The 21,407-nt window shown below is 39.1% G+C and overlaps 1 protein-coding gene across 1 annotated transcript in view; it reads right to left on the reverse strand.

Moving 5' to 3' along the window:
* Window positions 1-12,491: 12,491 nt before the first annotated feature.
* The window catches only part of LRRIQ1 (leucine rich repeats and IQ motif containing 1), a 102,470-nt gene continuing 93,554 nt past the window's right edge, over window positions 12,492-21,407 (reverse strand). Inside the window, exon 26 of the mRNA XM_088532947.1 lies at window positions 12,492-13,219. Coding sequence (XP_088389073.1) covers window positions 13,080-13,219 — 140 coding nt within the window. The 3' untranslated portion in view covers window positions 12,492-13,079. The remainder of the gene's footprint in view (window positions 13,220-21,407) is intronic.

Raw genomic sequence — 21,407 nt, forward strand, 5'->3', positions numbered from 1 at the left:
GGGAGTTCCAGGCCCATTTTAGACAGACAGATCCCGTCCAGACAGACAGACACACAAGCCGGCAGGGAGGATGAGCGGAGAAAGGGAGGGAGGCTACCCGAAAAGGACATTTGCCCTCCGCGTCAAACTCACATTTCTCCTGGCATTCAGGACAGACAGTGAATGCTCACCCCGCAGTCCTCCAAGAGGTTTAGAGCAAGGTAATTTTAGGGCCAAACTCCCTCCTTTAACAAGTCTCACTGATATATCAGTAGCTGCAGTCCTGGTCTCCGAAGCTGTAATATCGAGAACTGGTGTTCCCTCTTTATTAAAAGGACAAGAGTTTGGGGACCGAAGTTAAAAAGAGAAGGAAATATTGTCGGGTGTTGTCCGTGCGATATGAAGGGAAAAATGAGGCACTTACAGAAAACACAATAATAATAATAAATCTGCTACATTAGGAATTGGTCCAGGAGAGGATTTGGCTGGTATCAAATAGACATGCAGTCTGCTTGTATGGATGTAAAACAACTAAAGCAAGCCTGTTTTCTTACACTTCCCACCTCAACCTCTCCTGAGTTGCAAATTAAAATAATAATACACTTTCTAAATGGGAATATCAGAACACAGCCTGGAGTGATATCACGAAGAAGAAACGAGTTATGTATTCAATTATTCCTAAGGATATTGAAAAAGCAAATGCTTTTCGCCCAGAGTGTGTGACCTTCGCAGCGCTGAGCTCCATGATGCTTTTGCGCTTAGACAGGATTTAAGACGCAGGCGAGAGGGAGATGACACGAGAGCGGAACATCTCGAGAAGGCCCAAAGAAAAGAGCTGCTCGTTGCTTCCTGCAGCAACCCGGGAGCTGACGGGATCATCCGGGTCCAGACGAGCTGGCAACCTCTTCAGATGAGCATTGCGGTGCTGGGAGCCCGAGCCTGCCTGCCTGCCTGACTTATTAAGAACATTTTAAAAACTTGTTTGGTCAGGGCCGGGCCGTGTCCTGGACCCCGGTGCGGGCGCGGGGCAGGAGCAAGGGCAGAGGCCTTGCGCGGCGCGGCGGGAGCGCGGTGCGCGGCTCCGCTCCTGCCAGCGGGGCTCTGTTTGGAGGTGGCGAGGGGACAGGAGCGGCACAAGCGGAGCCCCCGGCGGCACCGCTCTCCGCGGACGCGTTACCGGCCCCGAGGCGCTGCCGCCGGGGACCCGAGCGCCCCTCCGCGCCCGCGCCGCCCCGCCGCGTCGGGGCCTGCTCGGGGCCGTCGCTTCTCCGCGTTTTCTTGGAAAAGCGGCGCGTTTCCTCCTTTTGCACCTCTGGGAGCGACGCCCGCTCCGGAGCCCGAGCAAAGGGATCTCCGTGCGCCACCGTTTCGGCAGCTTGTTCATAGCTGTGCCTTAAAAGCACCCGAGGACTTGAGGGAGGCAGGGAAAAAGAAAGAAAAGGGAAGGAGGAAAAAAAAAAGCGCCCTTGGTGTCTTTTAAATGAAAGACATCTGCAACATCGTGGCAGCCTGCAGTCTCTTTTTATCCCCGTGCAGCCAGCAAACTCCGGGGGAGCCGGGAACTAGGAGCATCTCCCGCGCTCGTGGAAGCAGCAAGCGGCGGCTCTGCCCGCGCCCCGCGCAGGCGGTTGGAAACGCCGGGATCGGGACAGCAGCCCCGACCTCGCTGCGCCTTCCCGCGGCTGCCCTCCCATCCCCCCAAAACATTTTCCTCCTCTCTCCTCCATTTCAGCCCCAGCATCTTCTTCCGAAGTCCTCGGAAGCGACTCCACCCGTTTCTCTCCGGCTTATTTATTTATTTATTTGTTTGTTTGTTTGTTTATCTTAAAACTGTGAGAACAGCTGCGAGGTTAGAGCCTTGATCTCCATAAGAGCTCGAAATCATCGAGCTGCAGATTACAGATGAGGAGCGAAGCACATGGTAACCAGGGGCTTTAAATATACCCCAGTCCCCCGGAAAAAAAAAAAAAAAAAAAAAAAGTAAACCGAGTGGATTTCACATTATTTTTCACTTCGGGGACCAAATCCTGCTCTCCTTTACCTCAGAATCCAGCTGACTTCAAAGGGAGAGAGCGATGTAACCTAGGGGAAAATTGGCGCCACGCATGGCATTCGTTCTCCTTAAAAGCTTGAAAGCTGACTGCAGCTGACTCAAACCGTTTAAAAGGGGTTGGACAGATCCCGGGGGAGAGGGAGAGGGCGGCAAAGCAAGCGAAAAAAAAAAAAAAAAAAAGAGAGAGAGAGAGAGAGAGAGATTGAGATCCCGTGCCACGCGGAGGTGAGGGAGCTTTGGAAAGCATCTTTCTTCGGGGGCCGATTCCCTGCGCGTGGTTACTACGGCTGCTCGCTGATGTTGCCGCTATGTTCCAGGAGATGCAGAATCCTCCGGCCCGGCTGCCGGAGGGTGTCGCGTGTGATGGGAGACGTTTCGTGGGCAGAGGTGGCGTGAAGGAACCCCGGGAGCTCCCCGGGGGAGGCCCGGAGGCGGCTTCCCAGTCATGGTGCCGGCCGGGCTCCTCCAGGACAGCGGCTTTGCCTCCCCCGCGCACCCTCCTCCTCCTCCCTCATATTCCTTCCCCTCCTGAGATCACAAGTTGCGGAGCCCAAGCATCTGTGTGAGGATTCCAGTTAAATTGCAAGAAGCTCGTTGCTTAAAAATAAACTGACTGGAAAAAAAATCATATATATACATATATATAAAAAAGGATAAAAAAAAGTTAAAAAAATAAGGGAGAGAGAATTGGGAGAGACCCGAGAAGAAGACGGCAAAGCGTCCTGGAAAAGGTGGTGGCTGCTGCTCCCGCAGCGAGCTCTGCGGCTGCAGCCCTGCATGCCAGATGCCAGTAGCCCCCCAGGGCCACTGCGAGCCTGGGGGTCCCCCTTGCATCTCCCACCCGCCCCTTACCTCTGTGCAAATAAAGTGGGAATACATCTATACGAGCGACGGTGTCCCTTGCAAATGCCCAAGAATCCCCATCCCTCTCTCCCTATTCCTACTTTTTTTTTTTTTTTTTTTTTTTTTTTTATCATGTAATGATGAAAGTCATGACAGAGAAAATGTGTGTGGGGGAGTTGTTTGTTTGTTTTATCTGGGGATCTGTTTTGGGTCTCTCTTCATTCCCAGAAAACATTACAACAGCGAAGTGCATTTGGAGACTCAATAGAAAGAAATCCTTGCTACCTGGGATTGGACTAAACGATTCGGGTGTGGGTTGTTCTTATCCTCTGCACATCCCCACACTCCCGATGGCCAGGAAAATGGGAAGGATTTGGGTGTGGGTTGTTGTTCTCCTCTCCTCTCCACATCTCCACACTCCCGATAGCCGGGAAAATGGAAAGGCGTCTGTATGGAAACGGGAGCGCAGTGTTTTAGCGAGGCTCTACTCGGAAGAGCCAGCTGAGGGGAAAGGAAAGGGAAATAAGGGAATAAGGGAATGGGGGGAAGGAGGAGAGGGAAACGCTTCCTCGAGTAGACGATAGCCACGGCAAGAAGGGAAGCTCTGTGAAACACGCAGAGGGCTGGAGGCTGTGACCATTACAGGTGTCCAAATGGCTCGGGGTTTCCACAGACCTCCTGTTTTCTTCGCCAAGGCTTCACCTAGTCATTCCTTTCAGGTTGAAAGGGGGAAGTTTTTTACTACTTTATATCCATGCGGGATGAGGTGAAAGCGAAACACACCGAAAAATGAGGGCACCGGCGCCTGCCCCTCGGAAACCTCCTCCCGCAGCCACTAAATACCGACCTGACCTGCGGAGACGAGAAAAGTATTGAAGAAAGGACATCCTACCATTCACTCGAAATCCCTTTTCCAGAAATGCGGGAAATTGAGAGCTATATTTTTTTTTTTAGGGGGTGGGGGGGAAGAGTGGAGGGGGAGTTGGTTGTGCAATTACGGAGGAGCTTTTTCTTTTTTAATGAGTCTGGTCAGACTCGTTTCTTAGTGCCCAAACGTGCTGGATGTGCTGGGGATTCCCGCAGCGAGGCTGCAGAAAGGACCAGACCCAGGTGCCCTTTAACGAGGTTTATGTAAAAAGGGAGGGGTTTTGTGCACCTGAGAAAAACAAGCAAACAAATCTGACTTCCCAGGCAGGGCAGCCTTCAAGTTTTCCACTTGGAGGGGGGATGCTTAATTGACACTGTTTTGGTATGACTTTATTAAAACCTGCCACCTGTATTATCACTGAAGACATAGCACCGCATTTACATTTGGCAATTTAATGCTAGTACTGCAGTGGCAGAGGAAGAAACTCGGTGGTCTCATTCTGTCCCTTAAAGAACTCTATCTAGCCAAAGTGATGGTGTCGTTTCCCATTTCGCTGAGCCCGAGCCTGGAGCCTTTCCCAGGCAAGACTCGGGGGAAACTGATCGAGGCTCTCCCAGGTTTTGTCTGCAAAATCCAGCCAAAGCAAAAGGACAACGACTCTCTTGCCGTTCCTGCAGTTTGGCCCTTTGGCAGCACCTCAGCTCTTTGGGAGGCTTCTTGCACGACACCTGCACGGAGAGAAATGCAGATTTCAGGCGCCTCAAAGACCTCCTGCGGGGGAAAGAAACAAGTTAGGAAAGGGGGTCCTCTGCCCCTCTGCTCGGCTTAGGAAAGCAGGGATTGCTTTCAGAGCCGGGAGAGCTTTGATGATTTACCTCTTGCAACACTTGCAACACGTAATGGCTCTTCTTAAACCGTCTAACGTTTCTTTCAACACAAAATGGAATGAGATAATATTTAGTGTGTGGATTTAATCTTAGCCCCATAGGAAATCTCCGCAGAGATGCTCTATAAAAGCAGATTAATCTCTTATCTTGATCTAGTTCAAATTATAAAGAATCCTACTTACATATGTGCTATAAAAACAAATCCGACAGGAATCTAATCTATGCTTTATCTGGATGCTATTATAGTCCTTTATCAAGTTTAGAAAGGATTTGAAAGTTGGGCCATGGGACTCAGAGCCCCATACAGCCTGGCACTGTCGGGAGGTAGAGCTCCTAGAGATGCTTCCCACATCCGACTTTTACTTCACACTTCATAAAAAGAGTCAGGTCCCGTTTTCCATGTTGGAATACTGACCAGAGACCCACGCTCCTTGCCTGCCTTCAGTCGGAGACAGAAATGTCTGTCCCGGGCACCTCCACAGGGAACAAACCTGGTGGCCGAAGTAGCTGGGATGGATTTCTCGCTTCGGCAGCTGAATGTTCTCTTTGAAATCCAAATCCTCCCTCCGCCTATTTATCCTGTCTAATAAGTTAGTTAGAGATACACGGGAAGCAGGACACAAGCACCATGTTTCATATCAAACAAACAGATGCCTAACAGAAAATAAATAAATAAATAATCTCATTAGCACTTTACTGTTGCTGTTGTTGTGATGATGATGATGATCCCCCGAATAGGTTTATTAACTTTAGGAGCCTCCCAAAGGAATTAAGTTGATTCCTTTTTTAACCTACAGTCCCTTCTTGCTCTACTGTAGGGAACCATCCCTGTCCTTCTTTTAGAGAATTGAGCATTAATGCACTTTTTTTGCTGTTTGTTTAAACAGTTAACCAAAAGAAAAGCTCTCCTTTGCAAGCTAGCGCCGTCTTCTCTGCTGACAGTTTGATTAATATTAGACCAATTTCGGATATATGCGGGCTGCATTGCCGGAGCGCCCCCGAGGCTCCGCAGGTATCGAGGGGCCTGGAGAGCGTGTGTGGGGGCTCCCTTGTCATCGCAGATGAATTGATTCTTTTAAGGCAAGAAATATGGCTGAACATTCTGGTTTCTAAGCACGAAGTGAAAGGAAGGTGTGAGGCAGAAGGGACAGGGTCTAAGAAATAGATCCCTGTTCAGGTCGGAGGCACCAACAAACGGATGCATTGAGGCACTTTGACAGGGACTGCGGGTTTTCAAGACTGGCTCGTTTGAAAGACCTTTTTTTTTTCCTATGCGATGTGTGCTAGATCCGATTAAATAATGTGTAATTCAACGATGCTGGAAGCCACAGAGCATTTTACTTTGGTTTTCCAGCACTCGGCTCTGTGCAATCTCAGCCTTATTTTGTCCTTTGCTGAGAGCTGCCTGTTTCGAAATGCGCATTCAGGAACAGCCATCCCGTACTAACAGTCTAAAGACTCTGCCCTTCTTACCAGAAACGCCTAAATGAGTACAAAAAAAAAGAGGACTTAGTGGTTAACCGATATGCTGCTAATATTTCATCCACGGGCCTCCCCCCTCCTCCCTTCTTAAGACTTCAACTCTTGGAAAAACAACATATTTTAAGCTTTCCACACAAATATTGATATTGGCAAATAAAGCCAGCCCCCAGTCTAGGGTCAGAGACAGTCTTCTTTCTGTTTCTATGTCGTGCAATCAAAATTAATCCACTGTATTACAAATTGCTAAGGAGTATTTCACTTTTCCTGACAAACCCCGTACCTGGGATCTGTCACCGCGAGAGACCTTTTCCCTAGCACGTTTTTTGCGGTTTCTGTTTCTGGAGGGGATCAGAGGGCGAGCCGGGGGCGAGGGGGAGCGTTTCCTTCCCCAGCTTGAGCGTTCGCCCTCGGTGCCGAGGCGAAACGACGTTATCAACGATCAGGGAGAAGACGGGGCAGGATAGGCGAGATGCCCTCTCCTCGCCGCCCCATCGCGCCCCTGGAGCGCGGGGAACAGGCAGCGCATCCCCCCGAGCCGCCGGCAACGGAAGGCTTCGCACCAGGGCTAGATCATTTCAGCATCCCCTCATGAAGGCTCCGGTCCGAAAGACCCGCAGGGCCGAGATGCACCTTCCTGGGACTCAGCAACCGCCTCGGGCTTTAGCTGAATTCAAAAAGGAATAAAAACGGCACGACGACATTAAAATAATGTATAAAATGCAACTCTTTGCTACAGGGTTTTATTCGGGTAAAAATTCCTGCGAAATCAATGGGGCTGAGCCCGTAATTAAAAGTGAAGCCGTTGCTCGTAAAGAAGAAAACGAATTTATCTAACGTTGTTTTTCACCTCGAAAAAAGCTGATTTTTCTATGCTCTACCCAAGGTGACAGAGCTATTGCTTCCGTGCACTAACACTTATTTTAGTACCTCCACGTGCACTCGGTTTCACCAGGTCGCTTTTTTTTTGTTGTTTTGTTTTTTTTTGTACAAGCTGCAAACCAAGAGTAAAAGAAGAAAGAAGAAAATAAGCCACCCGAAATCCAGAAATTACCAATTGGTTGAGCCTGTGTGGAAAGAAATTGCTTTCTTCTCTCCCATCGCTTGCCCAGTGCAACATCTACAGAGCTTATTTTCCGTGGATCGCCTTCTTTCCCCCACACCTCCACATTAAGGTCATTGCTTAAAGAAAAATTACCCGAGAACTGGATTAAATCACGAAAGATAATCACGAATGATAAGTAACCTATTAGGCAAACCGAAGTGGAATTTATGCATTCTTGAAGTGAATAATCTCTTGAATCTGCTACCTGCGGTGCTGGTGGCAGAAAGCAGGAAGGAGCACCTCGTATATAGGTATATAATAATAGCACATCCGCAAGAAAAAAATAGTATTTTTTCCTTATATTCCATTTTTAAAATTGTGAGTCACAATAATAGAATATTTTCACGAAAAGAGAGGTGTTTCTGCTTGTTGTTTAGTAGAAATTTAACTAAATAGCAACAGCAATCTCTCCTAAAAAGCTTCTTCTGCACGGATACCGCTGGATAAGGAGCTCGGGCGCCTTGGCTGTGGCTCAGCTAATGCTGTCACTTATTGGTGCTGAGGCTCAAGCAACGTCCCAACATCGCTCAAAAAAAAAAAAAAAAAAAAAAGCTAATCCCATAAATGAATTCTAACAGAAAACCCCACCCTCAGCTGTTAACAAACATTTCTGATCACACCTAACCCTTGCCAAATCGGCATCGGCTGTTAAACATGTTAAATGCTGTTGGCTCTCTCTTATTATTAAGGAGATGGGCACTGCATTTCAGCCAGTGCTCAGCAGCTCAGTTAGATCTATCTGTTAGAGAGGATTCTTTAATATTTAGATGGAAAAAAAGTCACTAATTTCAAACATCCATCAACCATTGTTTTCAAAACAATTGAAAATTTATTTTGTCAGTAGAAAGATCTATGAAGGAATTCCATCCTATGCTGACATAAGAAAATCTATTTGTCCATCTGCTCTGTAAACAAGAAAGTAGTTTAAAATGCCATTCATTTCCATTTCCTGCAAAGACAATCAGTCTGGGAAAATTAAACACTATTTCTATTTAATTCCCTTTGAACTACCAGTGTCTATCCATTGGACATCATGATTTTTTTTTGAGATGATTTCTTTTCTGAGTTACTCACCTTCAACATGCCTTGGCATCTCCAAAGCATCCTGAGGCTGAGGAGAGCTGGTCAGCTCTTTCCTGCCCACCCGGAACCTTGAGAACCAGAGAATGAAGCAGGTCACCACAAGACCCATCTGCTGCTTGGGGGATCTATAGTTATTTGCAGGCCATACCTATGTCTCTCTCACTAGGGACATATCCAGGAACATGTCTGTGAGAGAGAAGGGCTTTCCCATTTCTTCCTTAGCCAGACCTATGTCCTGAAACCATCTCACAAATATCACACTGGCTCTTGGGAGGTCATTGTGGGCCAAGATTTCAATTTTCCCTGTAAGATCTTGCACATGGGAGAAGTCAGCGGTGATCCTGGTTTGTCTTCTTTCTACAGACTACCAGTTAGAGCCCCTAGGCTCAGCTAATGTCTTTGAAGGGTCTATAAAATGAAATAAGTTAATTTGTAATTCATTTACTTTCATGTTCATTGTATAAAGAAACAAATCAAAATACAAAGATACAAAGTTGCTTTTTTTTTTTTTCTTTTTTTCCCCCTCCTAACTAGCACAGCTAAGTACAAACAGCTTGGATCTCAGATGTGAAATCTGGCAACTCAATCATTTATAATGCAGTGGCGTTCCTTTCCTGCCTTTTTAGGGCTATCCAGTAATAACTACTTTTCATAAGGGTTTTTCTTATTACAGGAAAAAAAAAAGCAAAAAGTTAAGGTATTGCAGTGTACCAGAATATTAGCCTGGCTTCCATTAATGCAAAAAGAAGTGATTTCAGTGTGTGTCAAAGAAAGAATGTACTTCCATAAATACATATTTCCTTGCCCGTGATGATGTGACACTGTAATCAAATGTACATTAATCCAGCACATTCCTCACAGAGGGAGAAGTTGCTGCAGTGGGAGACCAGGCAGCACTTTCGCACCCAAGTGCCTGAGGCAGGATTTGGACTCTGCTCATGGAATATTTCTGAAACATGTAGGTTTTACATTCAGCGCGCTCCTCTCTAATCCCCGCAAGAGTTAGTAAATCATTATAAGCAATGAATAATAATCATTTGCTTCGGAGCCGAAACGCGACACCAGCTCAACTTGAATCAACACGGGGTTTCTATCCTCTTTGCACCAGAGCAACGTCTGCCCAACAGATACCTTCGCTATTTGGAGATCTCTTCGAACCCTAAGTCCCTTTGGACAACCTTCTTTTGCTTCAGCAGGGCTACTGCTTAAAAAGTGCCTAAACACGCTAAGAGGAAAATCCGTCCGTTTTTTTGGTGAGAAACACATCAGCTATTGGCAGGTTTTGTCATTCTAATGAGGGTTATCTGAGCACCATTAACACCTCTTCTGCGTGCACCTCTTCAGAGTACACACACATGCACACACACGCATATTTGCAGCAGGTAGTGATGATCCTAACATCGCCGCTGAAGCAACTGAGCTTTTGAAAAATAAATTTCTGCAACGCGGACCCACGTGCAGAGCTGAGTCAGTCACGTCCCGGTTTGGCTCCGAGCTCACGCAAAGCCAAAGTTTTCCAGTTCGATTTGGGGAGTGACGCCCTTTAAGGACTAAGCGCATAAACGCAGCTCGGTTGTTTCACTCTTACTTTTGAGTGGATGCCTTCCCCCCCTCCTAAAATTTCACCAAGGAAACTTTTTTTTTTTTTTTTTTTTTTTTTTTTAAGCGATTATGTCGTTATGTAAAAGGATTAAAAAAAAGAAGAAGAATAAAAGAAAAAAAAAAGGGAAAAAATCGCTGGAGAAGCCATATGAGGCTAGGGAGATATTGTGAAATCTTGAGTACCACAAAGACAGCGGCACATTCAGAAAAAAAAAAAAAAGAAAAAGAAAAAAAAAGAAAGAAAGTTTTTGGGATTTATGAGTCAGGTTTTGATGGGCCATTCTTGTCATTTCCACCCAGTTCCCATGATTCTACCCACTACTGCTATCAAAGTAACTTTGCAAGGAAACTTATCCTAAATGTGAATTGTTCTAGCTGGGTAATTCAAAAAAAAAAAAAAAAAAAAAAAAAAGGCCAAACAAAACCTGAGAAAGAAGAAGAATAAAAAAAACTCCCCAGAAAACAGCTTTCTGTTGTGCAGGATAGGATTCAAAGTCATTTCATTAAATACCACCATGTGAGACATTTGTGTTTACCATTGCCTTTACAGAATGTAGGACTGGGAACAGCAAGCCTTTGCCCAGATTTAGGGTTGCTTCTGCTTGTCCTTGAAAGCAATAAAACTCTTTTTTACTAGATTAAAAAAATGCACTTTATCCATATTTGACCGGATACACCATATTTTCAGCACTGGAAATCTTAAATGTTTTGCATAAGTCATCACATGCTGTATGCATTGCAGTGTTGTGCAATGAAGACAGCAACATATTTTGGCATGCTATACAACAATTTCTCTTGAGTATGCTATTTAACATATGCACGACTATCAATTCAGCAATACTGAAAACTGAAAAGGCATGTTACTATGAAACTGATAAGGCATGCCACAAAATACTGCCACTCCAGTTTTTAACTTAGTGGATTGTACATTAAAAAGTTGCTATTTTTTCTTTACAAAAGCTTTAAAAATATGCGGTGAAAATATTTTATTTAGGTTTGGAGGTCTTTCACTTTCAGAAACATCTGGAGAGCAAAGGAGATCAGGTATGAACATTTATATAGTGAATTTTTATTACATAATAATTATAATACCTTACGAATTCAGAATCTTTACTAGATATTCTGAGAAATGTCCTTACACACTACAGAATGTTAATACTCATATATTAGGAACCATATGATACAATATTATGAAGATATTATTATTATACTATAATAAAACCTTATAAATTCTGAAACACAAATACCCCTTATTCATAGCCATGGAGTTGTACAGTATGTTGTATGCACACCCTAGATGTAATGAGGAAATAATCTGCAAGAAATATAGTGCAAACTGCCTGATTTTGCAGTGTGATCTCTAGTTAACACACTTAAAAACAGCGGTGCATCTATTTGCAGGCTACACTGCCACACGTAATGGCAGGATTTTAACTAAGAAGGTTTTGCCTTCAGAACCAATATCCTTGATGGTACAGCTGAGACCACAGGAACACCAGGCTTTGTGTGGTGACATTACAAAGGCATCGTATGGCCGAGTGGGATATCAGATTAACACTTACTACATACATTGGGAAACAAATCACATAATATAACCATCTAATGACATTTTATACCCTGCAGATGTCAAGCAGGGTTCCTAAAGCCAGGTCCTCACTTGCATTGATCATAGGCCCTCAGAACAGGAATTACATCCTTTCTGAAGTAAGCAGCACTGACTTTTAATATTTTAAATGATAATAAAACCAGCACATTGATTCAAATGAACCCCCACATTTTTTACTTATTTTTTAATAGCAAAGTATTAAAGTTATCACCTCCAATACCAGAAGGTTTCCATGGAAACAGCCATCTTTGAAAGTAAAAATAAATGCAAGTATCTAAAATTAAAAAAAAAAAGCACCGAAAAAAGCAGCGATAACTGCTTTCAGTCCACAGTCATATGTACCCGTTACCATAAAAAGCACCTCACAAAACAATGTCATATGGAATTGAAGCACATTTTCAAAAACAGCCGCAACATAAGAATTTATGTTCTTCCCCGGCTGAAGTTTCAAGCCCCATTAGCTTCCCTACCTCTCTCTCAGCTTGCAGGGGGCTGAGGCTTCACGATATGGACAAAAACCAAAGACAGATTTCTCCAGATTCAGTTAGCTTCTATCCTCTAACGGGAAAACATTACTTAATGTTAGTCTTTGAAATCAAGGGGCCTTTGCTGTCTTGCATGTGGATGAAGTGTTCACTGAATGTAATGACTAAGGCACCCATTTCAAGGTTTCTATCTCAAAGTAATATAAACAATAAAAACGGCATTTCTTCTGTTTCTTTCTTTTGCCTTTTGTACCACAAAGCATTTCCATGCATGAGTCTGAAGGAATTTGGCTATGTGAACAATCTGAGTTGGGTTATCAAGTGTCTTTTATATGCAAAGTCAAACTAGTCCAGCATAAAATTAGAGTATTTATTCTTTTGTTCCTCTAGAAGAAAAATGAAGTTTGCAAATCTTCAAAAATGCACAACTTTAATTGGTTGCTTTGTCATACTATTCCCATAATTTAGGAAGAAAATTCAAGAGGTTTTTTTTTTTTTTTTTTTTGGTATTATTATGAAAAGAGAGCTGGATCACCATCATTTATTCTTATCGGATGCTGTGAAATTTTGCAACTTCAGTAAAATATTCTAAATAGACTTCTCCAAGAATGACATTGCTGGCTGCTTAAGCCAGTTTACAAGTATTTATTTATTTATGAGAAAACAAGGATTTAGCATTTTGATATATGACATACAACCTATAAGCACGAACCATTATTACATTTGAACATCTTAAACAGTTCCTGTAAGCAAGCCTGAACTTGTTCCATGTTTTCCATTCTAACAATTCTTGTACAAATTAATCGACTCTGTGTTCCCCGCCACATGAACGCACAAGCAATTCAAAACAGAAATAATGATAACTTACTGACAGATATAAGATATTTATACCAAAGAAAAGAAAAAAAAGCCCACCGTAACCCATGTTTAATAAAAATAAGTCAATTGTAGTTAACTGAAATTAGATATATGGGTAACAAACTAGAATCCTAAAATAACTGATATTCACAGACTTAAAAGGAAACAGCTCTCCACATGCTTTGGAAACCAAAAATTCAATTAACTCAACCAGTAAATATTCTCCAACTTTCAACTAATATTTTTAAGCTTTTGCCTTTTTTTTCCTGATCCCCATCCTCCGCTGAGCTGCACCGGATGGTCTCGAAATGATATCCGTTCCTTATGAGATGGCCCCAAATGTGATCTTTCTGGAGTAGACACACTCTTTTCTATAAAACAATAAACAAACATGAAATTTAAAAAAAGGCATTATTTTTAATATAATTATAAGCTATTCATTTTCTGATATGACATCATATGTATTTTATAATTATGTTTTTTCTCACTCTTTTTAAAAGTAATACAAGGTATTATATTTTAAAACAAAGTTTTTATGAAAATAATGAGAAAAAAAAAAGTGTCACTACCTGTCCATTTTGAAAATATTTCCAACACATATAGGGATACACAGCACTTTTGTCAGAGAAATAGTAATGCCATGAAGTCTTTCAAGTGCACAGAAAACAAGTTTCTATAGTTCATCTCCTTAACCAGTTATTGCTTTAATATATTAGTCCAGATAAAGCATATATTTCATGTATAAAAGCCATCAAAGTATTCTCCTTAGAAGTCACTATGTTAAACGTTGATGAAAGCAAGTTTGAGAGCACACAGAAATAAATGAAATATCCACATTCGCTCTCACAGATAGAAACAGTTGAGTAATTTAATTTCTACAAAGTATTTAAGACAAGTGTTTAAATGTACAAAATAACTAGTAATGTTGACCAAAGTTATGATATTTGTTTTACACAAACCAGAATTTTACATATAGAAACATCTTTCTTAGTCATGTATAATAATGTAAGTATCTGTGGAACACAACTTAAAGTCAGCAAGAAAATGACATGGTGTGGTGTTCATAGTATAGCAATTTGATAGATACAGAGATCATATATTTTATATATAAATACATCGGTACACACATGTATACTACTATTGTATCTAAGTTTATGAAACATATTTTGTAAATGTATTTTTCCCTATCACAGACAGACATTATAAACTGGGCATTTTTTTTATATATATTTTAACTTTTCAATACTTTTTAATAGACAATTCACCTTTTCACAATAAATAGTCCCAAAAAATTAAAATGGATTTCTTAAATAATATGGACTTAATATAACTCTAGTCACTATTACATGCAACACAGTTATAAATCTTAATGAGTACGACCTTTCATATTTTCTCATTGATGCTTTTCCATAGTGCTACAAATATCAGGAGCTTTTCTCAATCTACTCCTTTCTCTTTTTAAAGTTCCTAAGTATTGCAGCTGTACTACACTAACTACCATACTAACTAGTCCTTTATTTTTGCTATTAAGAGCTTTCAAGTGTTTTCAATGTAACCTCTGCTTTTTCTTTTTTAATGACTCTACATAAAACTTTTTTTTTTTTTCCCTTCAAATAGATAGTTAACTCCAGGTCTACCTGATAAAGGTCTAAAATGGCAGTACATTTTTATAACTGATCCAGATTTCTTGCTTTTACTTAATTTATTTTAATAGTCAACATTTCATTAATTATTTTGACTATGAGCCATAATATATTCATAGAAGGCTGGGATCCTCCAGTAAATTTAGTAGCTAGTTTAGTAAAAGTAAATAAATAAATCCAGTAAATCCTAATATGGTAATACTATTAAGAATATTGCCATATTGCCTTTTTTTAATTTAAAGAGATTTTTCTAAAATTGCAGGCATTGTTATATAGCAAAGAATTAAGAAAACGGAATATGTTCCTGGTTAAAAAACAGGAAGTGGCTATTATATGTTTAAACGAGAAAAGAAGTTTGGGGCTAATATAATCATGGTACTGACTTATCTTCAAGCTTATACTAATGATAGAAGTAAGTTAGATATGCTAGTTATTTATTTCTGCACTTTGATGAAATACATATTTTTATTACATTCACTTTAAAATAGAATAAATGTAAATATCAGAACAAAAATAGCTATAAATTTGAAAGTTAGCTTAAAAGGGATAGTGTCAAATTAGCAAAATGTGAAGTCAACTACCTTCTAATTGCCTAAACCCGTTTTTTTTTTTTTTTTTTTGACTAATAACTTCACTTGTTCTTAAAACTCTGTATTGCTAACTTTTATTTTAATGATTTACTTAATCTGTAAATGTAGGGCTTTTTGTTTTCTACTTATAATTGTATACATTTTTTTAGATGAAATATATTGTACTTCCATTACTATGAAATGTTTATAACTCATTTATTAAAAAAAATGATGTAATTTGTTACAAGACACTAGTGGAAAATCTTTATAAATTAATGATATATCTTTGTATTTTGGCAGAATGACAGCTATGTCTGTTACTGCATGAACTTTGCTTGTCTAAACTTCACGGTCAGAAGTTCACAGATTTATTATTTTTATTTTGTTAATTGTAATTGACTTCTGCATTATTTAGAGGATATTCATATATTTCATAAGAAAAATGCAATAACTTTTTAACCTCCAGTGTCTATAAGCTGCCTAACAAAACAGTGCTCTATATGTCTGTGAGAACCATCACTCAGGATTTGTAGACCCAAATTTGCAGATTTGTGGTCTCAGTTATGGGGCAGGATAAATTTCTCAGCCTAAAAGTACTTTTTTTTTTTTTTTTTTCAAATTCCCAGATAATCTAGAAGTGTAGACTCTATGTTCCCTTGAATGCAGGATTTGCAATTCAGAGAGGATGATCTGAAAGTCTGGCAGCTGTGGCTCACCTTTCCTTTATCTATCCTGAAGTGCTGGATAAATTTCCTAGGGTGCATTTTAAATTTGCTATATAATAGCAATCTGGACAAATTAGTCAAATTATAGCCTACTCTGTATTCTTTCTTCACACACTCCTTCAGCACTTTCAACCAAATAAAATAAAACTTGCAGGGAATGTGCAACTAATCTAGAATTAAAGTTAGTTTTGTTATAAAGTGCAAATAATGCAAATCATTCTGTTTGCCTCTCCCGTCTTCTCATCTCTGAAATGGACATGAGGTTGCTGACTCTTCTGATTAAGTTCTTCGATGTCTATTAAAGAGTACTAAGAGATAGGTAAAATTACCAGCACTGCTTTGCAGTTACCACTTCCACTGGAGTGATATATGACAGAGTTGGTCTGGAGAGTCAACCTTCCCTTAAGATGAATTCTCAAAAAAATTCTGAGTCAGAGTGGCATAAAAGCCTAGTTACGTTATTGCCAATCGTCGTGTTGAAAACAGGTCTAATTTTACATTATTAAAACAGCAATCCAGGCATTTTTTTCCCCTGAGAAATATTCCAATAAATATTCCAAATTAAATGGTTGGAATTTAAGGGGGCAAGAGAAGACAAGAGAAACTAGTAATGTCATTTTGAAGTAAATGATTGAAGCTAAAAATGTTCCTTAAGCATACAGCATCACTTACTGTTGGTTTTAATGGTTTTAATATTACACAAGAAAATGAGCAATTTTACCATGTCAGGATATTTTTTTCTTTTAAGAAAGGGTAGAAAATTATAGAAAGTTTCTTCAATATATAGAAAATAAAACAAGCGTATACAAAAAATCGATAACTGCTAGAAACGAAAACACTCTGCATTTCTTAAATGTTTTATGAAATATATACCTGAAGTGCTGCAAGACCAGGTTGAAATTCAGGTATATATTTCATAGAACATTCTTCAGAATATGCTTTCTATTTTCTTTTCTTTTTTTTTTTCCCTCTGAGGGCTTACATCTCTATCTTATAGTATTACTAATGATGTTTAATATTTCTGCTTTGAGACATTGTGAACAGCTGCTCCTGCAAGCGTGGATTTGCAGTTATCACATTTTTTCCCCCATAAAATGTGAAGTGCTTCTTATAAATGTGTGGTTCAAGTATCAGTAAATATGAATGAAAAAGAAATCTATTATCAGAAGGTTTTGAGTGACAAAAATGAAAGAATGAATAATATAATAATAAGCAAAATATGCTTATTTTGCTGTTATTTATAATGCCATCTGTAAGGCATATCCTTCATTGATATGAATATAAATATATATATATATATATATACACATTTGCATAAGTAAATTGTGATTTATGAATAATTGTAGGTGCTACTATTATAGCACTTTTTTATATATATTCTGTGAGTATGTTTGTAACTAGTCCTACTCAAAGGCAATAGCAAACTCATATTTCTCGAGCTTTCATGTAAGTATAAATTAGAAGCATTACATTGGTTTTACTTTATGTAGTACTGATATTTTTGACAACCATAAAATAATAATATTATTTAGCATTATTGATACAATGATTAAATAGAATCTGGCAAGTGTATTAAGTATAATTTTACATGATATACAGTTATTCTAATACCTACTTATGGGAAAAAAATCGTAGCCAAGAAAAGCAAATTAATTTCTTTTATCCCAAACCAGGCTTTCGAAGATTGAAGCTGTAATAATAATTTAGTATACTTTAATTGAATTGTAACTTTTGACTTTGTGAAGCTCCAGTATATTTAGAGATATAGTCAGATACTTGCTTATACCAAATAACCATTTATTTTGAGTACGTGCTGAAAGCTTGTCTTGGGTTTGGTGAACATGCTCTTATATTCAAGCAGTCCCTTTTCTGTTGTTTAATCTGTTTTCTGCTATTGATTTGTTCTGGTCTTTTTTGGTTAAGGCCTGGGTATTTTAACAAATGTCAAAGTTTACATATCCTCTGTTTTGATAAGTAATGCAATATGTAAAATGCTTTGAATGAAATTCTTGGTATCCAAGAAGAAAAGCTTTGTTAAACAGGTTATGATGGAAGTTTTATGATGTATAATATACGTCATAGGGTATTCATCGATCCACCTAACATTGTGTGTCTGGATAGGGATAGAAAATTTATTTCAAAGTCCTTACCATATTGTATTACTTAACAGCAAATACATCTTAAGGAGGCATGGAGAAAAAAGATCAACATTTTAATGAAAGTGACCAGAACGAATTCTTAGCAGCAAAGCGTTTACATCAATTTAAGCTCTGGCAAGAACCTTGGTTCAGTAGGTCTGTAAAAAAGGTAAAACCTTTTTTACCTTTAGGTATAATCTGTTTTTAGATGTTTTTAGTATTGTTATTTATGGCCATATTGGAGTCAGAATCATATATATCTGTGGTTTTAGTTGCGCTATATAGAAACAATTTATATATATATGTTTAATTTAGAAACACTGAAATTATTCTAACTTGATCATGTGTCATCACTTACATACACAAATCAAAAACATATCACTCAAGCATCTAAGGGAATTCACCTACATAAGCATTTTCAAGAACAGTAACTTTAAAAGTTATAAATTAAAATTCTAAAGTTATAAAGATGGAATTTATTGATGGAATTTCTACAATCTTTATTTCATAAATTTTGATCCATATTTTTTCATAAATTTTATCCATTTCATAAATCTTGATCATTTAGGCTGAATTTTTATGCTTGCCTTCGGCCAAAGATTTGTGTAAGATTAGACACTTCTAAGAAAAAGAATGCGTGAGATATTTATGCTGCCCTTTGCGGAAGAGACTGAAAATCTGTCATGTAATGGAGTCTTTGCTTTAAGATCTGTCCATATTAGATGAAATATACAATAAATTGAAGTTTGGAGAAGTAGAAGAGACTTCTTTTTTTGGTTGTTTTTTCTTTGCCGTATTCCCTAAAATATCAGTAAATACAGAATACGTTTTCCTGTGATGCTACAAGTGGCTAAGTGCCACTGTTCCTAAAAATAACACTGAAGGTCATGCTAGGGAATTTAGGAGCCTCCTCGTAATCTGCTCCCTGTGTCAGATGGAACCCAGCTACCAGTGAGCAGGAACCATGGAGAGGATAAGAACCAAAGCTCCTATAGGCAGGAGACTGAGAGAACAGGCAGAGTTGCAATTAAAACCTGAGAGAAATGAGACCGACCTGGGGTTACGATGAGATGAACTAGGGCTAATTTGGCAAGCAGATAATAACAATAATCTGATACAGCAAGCACAAGAGGCTACAATGACCTGACAACCTGACTGACATTGAAAGCAGAGAGAAAACACAGGAAATAAGGGAGTTTTGAATTCATAAAAGTGACCTGAGACACAATAAAGAATAGAGATTAAGTGGCACTAGACTGGCCCTACCTCTCAGAATTGACATAATTAAAAGAAGAGGAAATATGGGCAATGATAAGCAAGTGAATCAAGAGTAAGTAGATGAGGAGCCTGAACAAAAGATCTCCCTAAACAATACTACGAAACATGTTAAATAAACTTGGAAGATATTTAAACTTCCTAGTTTAGATAACGGATCTAAAGGAATAACTGTTCCTTGGAATAACCTATAATTATGGGTACAATACCAAATAAAGAGAAAAAGGAAAAAAATAGATAGGGATCTGTGGAAACAGAAATAGGAATGCACAGGGTCTTTGGAAAGGAAATCTAACGGGGAATTGGGAGAGGAAGTCTAGTCTGGAAAAAGAAGTTAAAGAAGCAGAAGCAAGAATTAGTTATGTTATGAGAAAAAGAACTAGGGAACACCAGAAATAAGTAAAAGTCAGCAAACCAAGAGACAATTTTTTTAAAAAAATATTATCTTTGGAAAAAATATGCAGACAAACCTTTTGCCCTCCAACACAACAACTCTCCAACATTACTAAGTCTTCCACCAGTCTGATTTGGGAAATATTTCTGAAGCTGCCTGACAAATATTCCCCAAGAAATGACACCTAATGTGACTATTATTTACTATTATCTCATATGACAGAGATCCTTGTGGTGGGTTCATTGATTCCAAGGTTCCAAGTGGTAACTAAGTTATAGGGAGGGCATCAATGTCTCAGAATTGATTTTTATTTTACTTGCTTTTCCTAAAAAAATAAAAACCCTGCAGCATTCAGGCACACCCTCTAACAAAATAAACACATGGCTGTAAACACAGCCATAGAATTTAGGAAAAGGTTTAGCTGAAGTTCAATGTGAATTCTTAGCTATGTTTTCACTGAAGTCTGCATTTTGGTAATCTTAATTATGTGACTTTTTTTTCCCCTCTAGGCATTTTTACTGTAAGAATGAATGGAGTTTGTATAGTTGTTTCTTGCATTTGTTGTTTCTGAAAGTGTGAAGTAGATGAGGCAGGAGAATCTAAGAAGTTAAGTAGAGGATGCAAAATCCCATGGTTAGGTGATCTAATACTGCCCTGAATTCTTTTTCTGCCTCCATTTTGCAGATATTTGGAAAACCACTTAATTTTCTTAAGAGCGAACTGTGCATTTCTCCTTTTTTAGTACCTAATTAGTGTATCAGCTTTTCCGATACCTACCAGTCATAGCAGAGTCAATGGTAGCTGTACTTTCATAACAGTGCTTACAATACTATCCACTTTAACAAAAATATGTCATAGCATAATTCAAATTCACTAACCTAAATTAGTCAATTTCTCCTTTTACTTTCTGATAAAAATACCTTCTCAGCTTATAGAAATGTTGCAGAGAAGCATTCTTTCCATATTTGTGAAATCCTCAATTACTATTGTGGATGTAATAAAACAGCTCATGGAGGGATTGTATCCTCAGGTCAGAGCAAGAATAACGTGTAATGGATAATGAATAAACAAATGAATGAATAGTTTGCAGATAAATAGTCCAGAAATATTTAATAATACCTTAGAGAGTACAATGTATTTTGTACTGTAAAAGTCAGGAAGCAATTGGAAATGGAGAACGACTATAGGTACTTGAAAATGATCACAATATATATCTAGTCAAATATACAGTCAAATATTTTCTCTCATGTGTATAAAATGTAGCTGATCAGGAACATTCACTTACCCTACATGGAAAAGCAGGTTTAAGCATCTAAGTCAGCACAGGAAGAAATTCAAACATGCTGTGCATTCTTACACATGGAACATTAATTAAAGTTCAATATACTGAATCATGCTTAAAATAACATAAGGAGTATTGTATTGACTGATTCATTTCTAGAACAATGATTTTTTTTGTGATTATTTAAATGAGCATATCAATATTAATGTCAGATGCAAAATATGGATGTGACACCACATTAACATTGTAAGCTTCGTCTTTTTACTGTGTAGGTACACAGTAAGGTGGCAGCAAATAACTGAATTTTAGTTTGAAAGTCCTTAAAGAACGTTAACTTCATACGGAGGTGTGCCAATCCTAAACTACTCACCTCTCTGCAAGATTTTTTGTCTGGGTTCAATTCTAACCTAACATGCCATGTAGATCTATGCTATGAATTAATGTAAAACAGTTTGACAGCTCTGTTTCTGAAGTATATTTTATACTTTTCTATGGTAAAGCATAACAAGGTATCTGAGTGGAAAGGATATCAT

Source organism: Tinamus guttatus, unplaced genomic scaffold, assembly GCF_059628265.1.
Source record: "Tinamus guttatus ecotype Peru unplaced genomic scaffold, ASM5962826v1 Tinamus_guttatus_pri_ptg000472l, whole genome shotgun sequence".
Lineage (NCBI taxonomy): Eukaryota > Metazoa > Chordata > Aves > Tinamiformes > Tinamidae > Tinamus > Tinamus guttatus.